At 43.7% G+C, this 13,805-nt stretch overlaps 1 protein-coding gene across 4 annotated transcripts; it reads left to right on the top strand.

The window, feature by feature from the left end:
• On the top strand, positions 1–11,358 carry LOC126540484 (uncharacterized). 4 transcript variants are annotated; one of them, XR_011892866.1, is made up of 4 exons: positions 1–74; positions 1,050–1,785; positions 10,381–10,421; positions 10,971–11,358. XR_011892866.1 is itself a non-coding variant. In XM_050187302.3 (4 exons), the coding sequence occupies exons 1-4, from the start codon at positions 9,522–9,524 to the stop codon at positions 11,216–11,218; spliced, it is 438 nt and encodes a 145-aa protein (XP_050043259.2). In that variant the 5' UTR covers positions 8,827–9,521; the 3' UTR covers positions 11,219–11,358. The 4 variants fall into 4 exon arrangements, 2 of the variants coding, with proteins under 2 accessions (XP_050043259.2, XP_072142689.1); XR_011892867.1 differs by lacking the exons at positions 1–74; positions 1,050–1,785 and adding exons at positions 8,420–8,863; positions 9,599–9,657; XM_050187302.3 differs by lacking the exons at positions 1–74; positions 1,050–1,785 and adding exons at positions 8,827–9,657; positions 10,276–10,288.
• Positions 11,359–13,805: the final 2,447 nt, after the last annotated feature.

The raw sequence follows: 13,805 nt of genomic DNA, 5'->3' as shown, positions 1-13,805 counted from the left end.
TGAGTATATAAGGAATGTCGACTTGTCATGAAGCAACAAATTGTCATCTGACCACCAGGCAGCAGAACAAAGCGGTGAGTGTCAACTTTGTTTTAAGTATCATGGATGCTGCTCGTTTGGAATAAGCATCAATCTTCGGTTTAGGCTTTTTATTCCTTTTTGTTATTTTTCTTTTTGAAGCGGCACATAACCCTGACAATTCTTAGAGATCAAATGGTCATTCACAGAATGCCGGTAACATATGCAATGAAGGCATTTCTCGCATGCTGTTTAAAATGTCCAAAACACTTTAGAACAAACGGCGTTAACCGAGGGGCTAGATTTTTACTAAACATATCAGACCATGCCTACGAACATTGTCATCAAGGGCAACATACGGGAAATCACTTGTACTACTTGTAATACCGCTCGAAACAGTGAAGACATCTTGTTGCTCTGGAATAATCAGTAAAAAATTTTCGGAAAACATTCCACTGCGAGTATTGGGAGCAGATAAATATGGTATGACTAGCAGCGAAAGCAAGAAGGAGACCGGAAAGGTTCAGGTATTACTGAGGATGAAGTTTGCAGCTTGATACTCACGGAGGTGAGCAAGCGTCGTTGGAAAGACCAAACAAATGTTATTAGGAAATATAGCGAAGCTAACAGGAAAGTTTTCACATAACTGGCTATCAAGAGTGCCCCCTAAGGCAATGCCAATTTTGAAATTAATGGTTCTGGATTTTCATGTTTCCAAATCAAAGTATATGCCACTTAAGACTGTCAACCCCCCCCCCCCCCCCCCCCCCCCCTGCTCTAGAAGAGCCAAAAAAATCCTTGGTTGTAGATCTTCACATTTTGCTTCAAGTCGAAGATTACAAATTTTGCACATTTGTTCTGGCTGTCTTGGCTGAGATATTGGGACGCCGACCCAAAATGATCCTAAGCAGTATGTCTCACAAAAATTTTTTTCAAGGCCGCCGCTGAATAATTTTAACAATTGAAGGCTCCCCGCTACTTTTCTGCGATGCAATAATTTTTTTGTGTGTGTATGTGACACTCCTATGCAGGTCATTTCACCATGAAGACTTGTTTGTGGCTTACTCTGCTATCCCTCGTCACCGTGGCCTGTGAGTCTAGTGCCTATACTAACTCGAGGGGTTGCATGTAATAAAAGCTAGCTCAACTAGCACTATGATGACTTTGATGAGTCGCATCACCGTGGCAGATTAAGGAGACTAGGACACATTAGGAGCTTGGTTGGTGCCGGCAGACGACATTTCACTTAAGGTTTTCAAGACGCAAATGCGTGTGAGAAAGTCGGAATAAATTAATTACACCAGTCTCTGTCATGTTGTAAGCAAAATATTCTCTTTGTTCATATATAATTATTGTATGTTGATTCATAAGCCATTTTTTCCACACGTTAACTTAAAACAGCAAGGAGAAGAAGAACTAGCAACCAGTAGCCTCTTCTGGAGCATACGCGGAATGAATTTCCAAGCGTACAACGTGAACCTACACTGACGTCATGGACGCACTGTTAACGGCGTAATCTATCGGTTGCCAACGCATTCAAATCAGCATACCTTTGATTTTCAAGCCATTGTACTATCAGCGGCGAAAACTAACATGCCAAATCGGATGGTATTTACATACACGTGTTATAGAATTTATATTATGTTTTACTTTGTATTACCACAACAACGATTTACATTAGCTTTTAGGGATATTCAAAGAACAGTGCTTCTAATACATTCTTCTTCTTGTTGCCTTTTTCATATGCAACGAAGATGGCGCAACACTGTGAGTATTTGTGTTGACGTTGCATATCAAACGACAAGAGTATTTTATGCCCGAATATTGTATTTATGTGGGGCACCTTAATTCTTTTGCAGAGCTCCGCAGGTGGTCTTGGCTAAGGCTGTTCTTCCTAAAGGTAAGCATTCAATACTGTACCACGGCACTCCGCATTCATACATTCTTACTCTATTGTATACAGATTCTTCGGACGATGTCAGGAATCTAATATCATAACTTATGCACATTTATTACGCAAATACTCTTCGCACGAGTTCTGCTCTTTTGCTCGATCTTCTACGCAGTTAACTAAATTGCTTCTGAAATATATTGAAGGTTTTTATAACAGCACTGTTCTGATATACAGATTACCGTTGTTATTCCGGATATACGGAATAGATTACCGCAGAGGGTATGCACAGAATTACTGCAACGGGTGTGTTGTCCAACTTTATGAGAGCTGGTATTGTTACAGTGCCTTTCCCATTCTCTTAAAAGTAAGAAACCAGAGATTTTCTTAAATATGAGTAGATCGACTAAGCATGGATGTACCACGTGACCATCAAACCTTCTAACTTTGTGAAACATATGGGCATCGTAGACGAGATAAAACAGTTGTCTTCCATTATCCATTATAAGTGTTAGATTGGCTAATTCATTGTTTCGTACCGGTGGACCATTTTCGCGCCACCAATTTGTGCAGAAGCTGAAGCAGATGCCCTCGAGAAAGTTGGCAAGACCCTGGAGACAGTGGGACGGCTTCTGCAGGGCGAAAACATCGCCTTAAACGAGGAGGTGCAAGAACATTTGGTCAACGCGCTCCGGATTGCGTCTGCCAATGGCGAAGTGTTGGCTGAAGATGGCTCCGAGTACATCTGGCCAATCATCATTCGTGGTGTTATTCAGGGTGCCATCGCCCACGTTGTCCACAAGAAGTTGAACAAGGGATAAGAAACTGCTAGTGAAAAATTACAACGCGTTAATTACAATATCATCAAAAAGATACAATGCCACGAATTACGCACCCAGTTAGTTGTTCATGATCTCTACTGTAATTATGTGGCCTAAAATAAAGTTCGTTGGTGCAGGGACTTTCAAGTGTGTCTTACTGCCTTTCCTATGTGCTCCCATTTCTACTAAGAGTTGAAAATATGTCTCTGCCATGCAGAAATTTGAACTTATTCACGTGTTTATTGGAATTTTGAACGCGCTGTATTAGTTATAGTTAGACAGAAAAATGGACGGAGAAAGACCTCGATGGAGCGAGACCGCACACATTATGACAATCTTACTGATGTGCGGCTAGACTTGTCAAATCAGAGATACATCACAAGACAAGCTGCCACGAGCTCTGTATATCGTCAATCGAACCCAGGTCAGACAACTCCAATGGCATTCACAAACTAAAAGAAATTCAAGCTGTTACAAATTTACAGCAGTTTATTCATTAGAACCTTAAAGCGTGTTGACGGAAGATCCAAATCCATCCTCGGCTATGAACGGTGAAGCTTTTTGTATGCTGGCACGTGAAGAATTGTACTATATTAAAGCGAAGCTTCCTATACAAACCCTTCCGGGCCCTGCTGGATTTGGTTGCTGCTCAGTGTTGTTGCTCTTCTTTTGTTTTCTAGCAAGACAGCTCAAACATATGGCACAACTAATAGAACTAGTTGTTTTATATATAAACCCATCTGTACTACCTCTGTAAAAGTGTTGGTAGCCACCTACTTCCTCGTCGCATTTGCGCAGTGAAACAACGAACTGTACCGAATATCCACAGCGCCAGAATACTGTGCTTCAGCGCCCTAATCCTTTAACAAACCAAAATCTTCTATGCCTTCTTTCTGGCGGTGTTCTGCATCTGCCGGTTCGGCTCCTTACCATGTAATGCCGGCCTGTCCTGGGGATGGCATGAAGGAGGGTCCATTAGGGATACAGTATATTTTGCGGTCATGCATCTCCGGGAATTTTCCTGGTTTACCGGGCAGCAACGGTATCACAGTGGTGCAAACAGCCTTCGAACGTCAACACTTTTCTATTAACCGCGTCGCAAGAGCTTCACTTTACAATGATTTCGGAGCATGCGTTTAGATTAGCATATATTTGCTTCATTTTGATTCGGCACACGCACGGCACACACAACAATACATTTCGCTAACAAAGTACCTCTGGTCTAATCACACCTAAGCGGGCACACGTGCGCACACAACTGTGTACACGCGTGCGTTTTTATTTCACTGGTTTGCACAAAAGTTCTTCTTCAACGCCCCAAGTTCTCTTGCTTCCAATCTTACTGGTGAGCAGTCATGGGCATAATTTTCTTTGGGTAGGGAAATAATCGAGTACGCACTACTCAATCTCAGATGAGGATGATGTGCTTCAGCTTTAATTTTAGTCGGCTTATCGCATCACCATCGTACTCGGAAAATGCCTCTTCTGCTAATTTGTGTCGTAATTTTTGTGATGAATGAAGCCTGCGCGTGGCCTCCGCATTCCATTAGGCGCTGGTGCTTCCGAGCGCCGACCAATGCGTAATGCTGCAACCGAGCTCCTTTCTCGCGCTTCGTTCTGGACACGTTGCGCCATCTATTGCACGGCCGAGAAGTCAGCATGTGGCATCCGAAACGAAACGTATGGGACGGCGGTGCCAGCGAACGCTGAAACTTCTGCCCTCGCTTGCTGCACACTCAGTGGCACATACGCAGTGCATTCATGGCTCGGCTAGGTCGAGCGTTGGCATGAAAGACGTTCATTGGAAGCGCAAGATGTCCGCGGCATTTGTAGCGCAGCCTGCGAATGCGTTGAGTTGCTGTCCTTGATGAGCCTTTGTGACGAACACTCGATTGCGCTCAGTATCGAATAAAGTTTAGAGAACTTTCTTATCATGGTGTAGAGCAGCGCATTCCCAGCGGAACATGCCTAGTTACCCAAGATGACGGTAAACATATTCATTGAAAAGCGGCACACGCCTTCTGGCGCATACCCAGTGGCACAAGTTGGCATCAAAGATGCTCATTGAAGAGCTGCACAGACCGAGTGGCATGTGACCAGTTATCGAAGTCGGCGTGAAGGGGATTTTGCGAACATCGGTACCTACCAAATCCCGTATGTATAGTGACCAATGTCGGCGTGGAAGAGGTTCGTAGAATGCTTCACGTATGTACGCATTACTACATACTCAGTAACTCAAGTTGGTTCGACGGTTGGCTTTGAGCCGTGTTCCCTCAGCACAAGAGCCAGATGGGCGACCCATTCTCCCAGGGATCAGCCAGTGAGCCAGGCAGGGGGGAAACGGTTAGGTACACATACATACATACATACATACATACATACATACATACATACATACATACATACATACATACATACATACATACATACATACATACATACATACATACATACATACATACATACATACATACATACGCAAAAATATTCCCTGCACCTAAACAAGCCTGCGCAACAACCGAAAAGATACACGCACATACACGCACCGATAGTAAATGGCAATTCCGTCCACTTGCCACAGGCTAACTACCACACATTCTCAATTTGATAGCTCAGATTCTTGATTTTTGGAAGTTGCCACAAGCAAGACACGAGACTTGAAGGAAGGGACAGCACGAACCGCTTCGTGTTGTCCCTTCCATCAAGTCTCGTGTCTTGCTTGCAGCACCTTCGCCAAATCATGAATCACCAACTGGCCTACACCCAAACTCTGCTAAGCTCAGATTCTATTGTGAAAGGCTCCTTTTTAATTTCGGCACGTGAAACTCTCTGAGTCAACACATGTGAGGTATACAAATGCACCTTTGTCACTGACATGACTAGCACCAAGCCCTTTTCTTAAGAAAGATTCTTTCTCAACGTTATTTGTGCTTAGAGGATGCTCTGCCTCTGAGTTAACTTCACTTTTCCTATTCAAGCACATGTGAACCGCATAAGTAGCGTTATGAGAAAGCCTGCCGGGTAATTTGAACAAAATTCGATGGATTAGTTTAAAATTTCTGGGTGTTTTACGTGTCAAAATCAAGATATGAGTATGAGGCACTCCATTGTGGGACACTCCTGAACAATTTTGACCACGTGGTGTGGCTTAACGTGCACTTAAATTTATGTATTTCTGCATTTCTGCCGGGATGGAGTCCGCGACCTAGAGCATAGCAGCGCCACGCCACAGTCAATGAATCACCGCGATGAGCCTTGTTTCATCCGCCAGAGAACTTTAGGTGCAATTTACTCAAACAAGGATAACTTATATTTATGTTCTCCAATTTCATACAAGAACTTCCCACAGTTAGTAAGTGCTAATGAAATAAAAGAGCGGTGCCTAAAAATCTGTAACTGTTCCCCAAATGAAGTTCTCCCAGTTCTCTAAACGGAATGTATAAGAGCGTGCGAAGCAGACAAACTTGACATATAAATTTTGAACGTAGGCGAAAATCGTTGCAACGCTTATATGCGAAGGTATTGCGAAATTTCTACTCGAAAATTAGTGTTATATTTTATAGGGATGTATAAGGCATCGTTTTATTCGGCTTTAGATGTCCTAAGGGGTGCCGCATACAGCATTCCGATATCATTATTTTCACATAGAAGAGGCATAAACTTTGTACTTATTTTTTTTTATTTTGACATTTTCAAGTAATTTTCAAACAAATAGCCCAGTAACTAAACAACTTTCTCAAAAACCCTTACTCTAACGCAATCAATGATTGCGCACGTCCCTTAGGAGTGGTAGTGGTGGTTTACAACAGCTTTGCAGGAGATCCACTTTCGTAGGGCCCTGACGGCGAGTGAATATATATTCTCACTTCCACCACAGCTCCAATAAAAGATGTTTCAATATACACGCGACGTGTTTTAATTACTGTCACGATGTCAGAATATAAGGGTCAAAAGGACTCACCATCATTGTGTTCATCGGTGCTTTAACTTTTCGTGTACTGTCTTGACGGTCCTTGATGTGCATGCCAAGATGTGCAGGACTTACTCGTGTACAGAGCTTACTCTGGTAGCCAGTCGAAAACAAGAGGCACGGAATGTTTTTTTATTTATATAACAGCTGCAGTGATGTCGGTGCCTGTGGAGTAAGCGGCATAGATGGGGTTCGGAGAACGTAGAGAGTAAAAAAATAATTAAAGGTCTGTGTCAATGCAGTTATCGAATTATCCAACAGCCCACAGTGGAAAGGAGGTGGAGTAAATGAAACGTTTAGTTGTGTCTTGGTTGGGCCTTCATTGTCGCTTATAGCATCCTCGACAAGTAGCACCTGTGCGAGGCGGGATATCCTAGGGCGATGATAATGGGACAAAATAGCGTCTCCGGGAAAACCGCTACAATTTGTCGAGAATGCCATTAAACACAACGACACGCATGTACTCTGTGTGTAGAGGCATTCAACTTATGCTAGAGACGGGGGAAGTGTGGTCGTACGCCGATGCTGGGACAAGGCGTTGATTGAAAGCTAAGATAGCTTCTCAAGAGCCGTTGTAGGAGCCGCATCAGCAAACACTGACCTCTAAGCAGCAACATAGCACGGTCGTATTCGGCTTGTATAGTTAGTTTCGCAGTATCCTTGTGGAAAACATTTGGGGTAACGTCTTTAGTTAGGGAAGGAGGGGAAGGCGGCAGCTCCTCCAAATACCACCACTTCCATTAACTTAGACCATTGTTCTAGCATCCAAGTTTTCAACGTTCATGAGATTACAAAGCAGAAACCTCCAGTAAATTCAAGAGTAGTAATTATGGTTACACCATAATAAGGGGAAGAAAGTGCTCGCGCTACTGGGGAAATGATGTTGCGGATGGCGTCGCAGGAACTTTGTTCGTCATTTATGGGGCTATTTGTTATCAACGCCGTGTAAATGCGTGATTGATGTAATCTCCGTCAAATGATTTAAAAATTTTATTATGGAAACCACTCTAAAACAGTCGATGTATAATAATTACTAATTGAGTAACGTGGAATTCGTGAATAGGCAGCTAATCACTAAATATTTTGATAGCGCTGGTAATGTGTTTGCGGCGCTTTGAGAATGGATAAAAGGACGGTCTATGAGTGCTTGTGAAGTTAGGATATAGTCTCATGTCGTTGCAGATGAGCTTTTGTGACGATGAAAGCAAAACTATTGGGGTATTGCTTCCGAGCAAATATTTATGCCCCAAGTACTACGGCACTGTGTGCCCGCATTTTTTTTTTCAGGTCAGTCAGCGTAGCTTCCACATGCCGCTGTTTCGCATTCGGAAATAGGTGAAATTTTTCACGCAGTCCTGTATTTTCTCTTTTGCTCCAATTGAATATAGTATGCATACGTGTTCCTTTTCTAAGCTTAAGTTACCGCGAATGAGAATTACGGCTCCATCCGGGAATGCTCTTACCTGTGCGCGCTTTCTATTCGTAGATTTTCCTTCACTGGGGGGGGGGGGGGGGGCGCAGAAAGTTGTCCGTCAGTACAGAAACAAAGGCTTGCCAAAGGTAAATGACAGCACTTAAAGAAAGTAATACTGTGAAAACAAATTAATAGAACTTAAATTAAATACCTTGAGAAGTGGCGTGAACAATATTATCGCCTTTTATGACACCATTCGACTCCAGTACACAGCTGAAAGTGAAGAAAATTACTGAACTATCATTTCCAATGCTTTCTCAAAATAACTGACAAACATATTCATAACTGAAGCAGGAACGCAGAAAAAAAACATGTTTCTTTCTTTTTGGTCGCATTGAATTTAAATTTTCAGACTGATCTACGTAAAAGTTTACCTTTATTGACATAGTGGAAGCAATTCTTCCTCACCCTAAGCTTGCAGGTATTTTTTTTTTTTTGCTTTCATTGCATGCCTTTCTTTCTCTCCTGTTGCTGTTCAGTACTTCACCGACATCGCGATAACATTTTTTCCCGCAAGCTAGACGAACATCCGGTTACTCTACTGCGAAACGACGCGTGAAGATAGGAAAACCCTGGTGATTACATTGTGTTGAGTCTTGTGCTATCTGTGTGCGTACAGTATATAAGAAAAGTCGAATTCTCGCGGAGCAACAAATCACCAGCCAATCACCAGGCAGGACGAGAAAGCGGTGAGTCTCAAATTTGTGTTCTTTATCAGAGGATGCTACTCGCTACGAATTTGTGTCAATTATCGTGGTCGTTTTGCTTTCCGGCTTCACATATTACTGAAAGTTATTAGAGATCAATTTGTCATCCGTATGGCCTGGATATTATATGCAATGAAGACTTTTCTTGCGTGATGTTTTTAATATGTAAAAAGTAAAAATTTTCAGGGAAAAGATTCCTCTGAGAGTAGTAGGCGCGGATAAATATTGTATGACTGCCGCCGGCATTAAGAAGAAGACAGAAAAAGTCGAAGCGACACAGAGGAGGGAGTTTGCAGTTTGATACTCTGCACTGAGGTAAACGAGCGGTGTTAGAGTGACGAAACAAAGATGATTAGAAAATAAAACGAAACAGGAAATTATTCCCATCACACGCACTGAGCAAATCACTCTGGATTTTCGTGTTTACAACCCAATGCATATGCAACTTAAGAATGTTCCCCCTCATGCATCTAAACAGCTAAAGAAATCTTTGTTGTAGATCTTCACATTTTGTCTGAAGTCGAAGTTTACACAGTTCACACATTTTTTTTGGCTGGCTTCGCTGAGGAGTAGGGAGGCAGACGCAGTAATGCTCCTAAGCATTATGTCTCACCACCATTTTCAAAGCTGAAGTTGAATAATGTTCGCAATTAATGACTCCCTGCTAATTTCCTGTGATGCAATTATTTCTGTCGTTTTTATCACACTCCTATGCAGTTCATTCACCATGAAGACTTGTTTGTGGCTCGCCCTGCTATCTGTCGTCACCGTAGCCTGTGAGTCTGGCACATGCATTAATTCCACGCGTTGCATCTAATGAAAGCTCGCTCAACTAACATTATTTAGGCACGCTAGGACACATAAGGAGCTTGGCTGGTGCAAACAATTGAAGCTTCGTCTAAGATTGTGAAATCGCAAATGACTCTGAGAAAGTCGGAATAAATTGCACCAGCGTATCTCACGTTGTAAGAAAATGTTCTCTTTGTCAAGTTGTAGTGATCGTGTTTTAAACGATATGCCATTTTTTGCACGTTAACTTAAACATCAAGCTGAAGAAAGAATCGAAGCCACTAGGGTCTTGTGCAGCATAGGTGAAGCTCATTTGCAAGCGTACAACACGAAACTTCACTGACGTCTTGGTCACTCTGTTTACGGCGTTATCTATAGGTTATGAATCCACCCAAATAAACATCTCTTTGATTTTCAAGTCATTGCCCTAACAGCGGCGAAAACAAAGACGCCGAATCAGATCATATTTCCATGCACGTGTAATAGAACCTTAATTATGTTTCACTTGGCAATACCACAACATTATTTTACATTAGCTTTTAGATATTTTCAAATAAAAATGATCCTAATTCATTTACTTTGTTCTTTTTTCATATGAAACGAAGATGGCGCAACACTGTGAGTATTTGTGTTGACGTAATATATCAAACGACTCTAGTATTCTACGCCAGCATATTGTACTTACGTGGGCTACCTTTTTTCTTTTGTAGAGTGCCTCAGGTGGGCTTGGGTAAGCCTGTTCTTCCTAAAGGTAAGCATTGAATACTGCGCCATGTCACACCGCATGCAAACGTTCTGGAATTAATGTTATGAGCGAAGCACATTTCTTTCACGAGTTATGCACGAGTTACGCGCATTCGCTCGATGATCTGCGCAGTTAGCTAAATTGTGTCTACATTATATTCGAGCTTTCGAAAACACCATTGTTGTGATATGCGGACTTCTCAATTGCAGAAGCAGTGCTATTTCGCTATGGCACATTGTGAAAATGCATTACCACAGAAGATATCCACACAATTATTGTAACGAATGTATCTGTTGTCCGTCATTATGAGAACTCATTTTGTTGTGGTGATTTTCTCGTTCTCTTAAAAGTGTGAAATCACGGGTATTTTTAAGTATGCGTTGCGCAGTTTGACTGAGCATAGCTTTATCATGTGACCATGAAACTCTCACTTTCAGAAACACGGCAGCATCGTAGGCGGCGTAAAATAGTTTTCAACTGGTCATTATTAGTGCTACATTCTCTGATTCACTGTTTTCTACAAGTACACCATTTGCTTTCCACCCTTTTGTACAGAAGCTGAAGCAGATGCACTTGAGAAAGCAGGGAAGGCCTTGGAGACAGTGGGACGACTACTGCAGGGCGAAAATGTCGCCTTAAACGAGGAAGTGCAAGAACATTTGGTCAATGCTCTTCGGGTTGCGTCTAACAATGGTGAAGTCTTCAGCGAGGATGACTCTGAGTACTTCCTGCCAATCATCATTCGTGGTGTTGTTCAAGGTGCCATTGCCCACGTTGTCCACAAGAAGTTGAACAAGGGCTAAGGACACTGCCAGTGAATAACTACAACGCATTAACGACAATGTGTTAAAAAAACACTACCAGGAATTACGCAACGAGTTACTGGTTCATCTTCTCTATAGAGTAACATATGGCATAAAATAAAGCTATGTTAGTGACGTGATTTTCAAGTCTATCTTACTGTCTTTTCTATGCGCTGCCATTTCTGCTTAGAGCTGAAAATGTGGCTGTCCCATGGCAAGTTTAACCTTATGCACGCGTTCATACGAATTTTCAACGTGCTGCATAAGTTATGATTAGAGAAAAAAAAAAGAAATGTGGAAGAACTCGATGGAATCAGATCACACACATTCTGACTATACCAATAACGTGTCAGTAGACAATCGCGTTGTTCTAGCCGCAGATACATCATAGGACAAGCTGCCACGAGCATTGAATATGCTCCAGAGGGCGCTGGTGAGATTACTCGAAAGGCGTTCACTCAGTCAAAAAGAAATTTCAAGCTCTCACAAATTCACAGCAGTTTCATTATTGAAGCCTTAAAGCACTTTTCCGGATCTAAAACGCATCGTCGGCTAACGACCGAGAAAAATGGGGTTAACCACTGGGCCCGATTTTTATTAGTCATATTATAACATGACAACAAACACTGACACCAAGGACAATATAGGGGAAGTTACTTGTGCCTAATAAATGACATAAAGAAACGACAAATTAACGGAAATGAAAGTGGATGAAAAAACAACTTGCCGCAGGTGGGAAACGATCCCATGTGAAGGTTGTTCCGATGGGGCTAAATCGAAAAAGATACTCCTGCCCCTTGCCCATGTCCCCTGCAGATTCTTCTACACACCGTGGGGATCATTGCACCCTCCTCGAACAAAAGTGGCTGTACGACAGGAGCCCCTCCAGTGCCACTTGGCAAAGCCGCTTTTACTATGAATAGGCCCAGTCGACTCCGCCTTTCCAACCTGTCAAGAAGTGTATTACTTACCTCCGCTAAACCGAGCTCCCAAAAAGTGGTGACCCAGGACATTAATATTTATTTTGCTTTTTTTTTTGCGAACACAAGCCATGGACGACGCTGCTCGTACTCCAACTGACTGAGACGACGCCACGATTACGTCACCTGTCATTGCCGCAGAGCTACAGCTTCCCATATTTTGACCCGAGAATGCTCGAATTTGGTTTAAGCAAGCAGAGGCGTGTCTTCAACTCCGGCGCATCATTTCAAAGGTACCTGCATGTCGCGCCACGCTACCCTTCGACATTGCCGATGCCATGGGCGACTTGGTAGCGGGCACGCCTTCGGCCACAGCATACCGCGACCTGAAACGCACGGTCCTGCAGTGGCTTGAGCCATCGCAACAGAGTAGGCTCGAACAGTTTCTATCCGGGGTTCCGGGGCACCAACGACCGTCACAACTTCTCCACCGGTTGCGTGGTGGTTACCCCGCAAACGAGGAACAGCTTCCTATTTTGCGCGAGCTGTTCTTGTGGCGCCTCCTACAGTCAGCACGCATGATGCTACGGGCTCCGAAGAGGCAAGTCTCGATCGGCTAGCTGCACTCGCTCACCGTATATGCGATTGCTTGCTTTCAGCACGGCTACCTATGGCCACTGCGAGAGTCTCAGAGCCAGGAGATCGACTTTCGCGCCTGAAGGAAACACTCGACAACTGCACTGGAGAATCTGACGACGGGTAGCAACATTCGCGACCAACTTCGGCCCAACCATTCGCCTTCACAGTTTCGCCGTGTACCACCGTCGCTTTCGCGTACGAATAAGATGCTGCACCCAGCCCCGTTCGTGGACGGGCAGCATACCGGCCAATCACTAACGGCGGCATGCAGCATCGGCCCTCGTTCAAGCCGCCTATGCTTCAGGGTTAACTGCATCACCGACACCCGCCTGCTCGTGAATATCGCAGCCGAGCTGTCTATGGTTCCGGCCACGACCGCAGATCGCCAACGCGGCAAGTCCCCACCCACGCTCCGCGCAATGAACAACACTGCCGTCGCGTCGTATGGCCTCTGGTCCATAAAGCTAGCCGAGCGCTTGCACAGATGGGTCTTTGTGATCCTAACATCAGCTTTGTCATACTGGGAGCGAACTTCCTCAGTTATTTCAACTTAGATGAGAGCATTCGCGATCGTCGGTGTCTAAAGGATAACGCGATATCCTTCGATGTACTTGGCGTGCAGTTCAACCTCACGTCATCGGACTGCCGTACAAGATACTTAACATGTTGCTTTTTACTGCAAGAAAACTCGAAAAAAAGAAGACAGTGAGAGTCGAAAGGAAAGGAGAGACGAGTGCTACGTCTTCCCTTTCCTTTCTGCTCTCACTGTTTTCTTTCTTTCGAGTTCTTTTTTTTGCGCTAAAAAGCAACATGTTAAGTAAACATCAACTCGCCCTAGAAGAAGTTATTCACAAGGGCAATATACTTGCCGAGTACCCGCCACACACGAGGCTCCGAAACGATGGGCTGCCCGTGAAATACGAGGTGACGTATCATATCGCCACCACCGGCCCACCTGTCGCCGCCTGGTCAGGAGGCTCTCTGGACGGAGGCTGAAAATCACCCACCGTCAGTTTCAACACGAGCTT

Source organism: Dermacentor andersoni, chromosome 2, assembly GCF_023375885.2.
Source record: "Dermacentor andersoni chromosome 2, qqDerAnde1_hic_scaffold, whole genome shotgun sequence".
In the NCBI taxonomy this organism is placed as follows: Eukaryota; Metazoa; Arthropoda; class Arachnida; order Ixodida; family Ixodidae; genus Dermacentor; species Dermacentor andersoni.
The sequence above is the reverse complement of the archived record's forward strand: the minus strand, read 5'-3'. Positions and strand labels throughout refer to the sequence as shown.

What these genes read in the sequence shown, in the direction of transcription:
- LOC126540484 (XM_050187302.3), top strand. Translation starts at nt 9,522, where the DNA reads ATGTTCGCAATTAATGACTCCCTGCTAATTTCCTGTGATGCAATTATT. An exon ending in TAAGCCTGTTCTTCCTAAAG is followed by an intron (nt 10,422 to 10,970) that starts GTAAGCATTGAA and finishes CCTTTTGTACAG; the next exon opens with AAGCTGAAGCAGATGCACTT.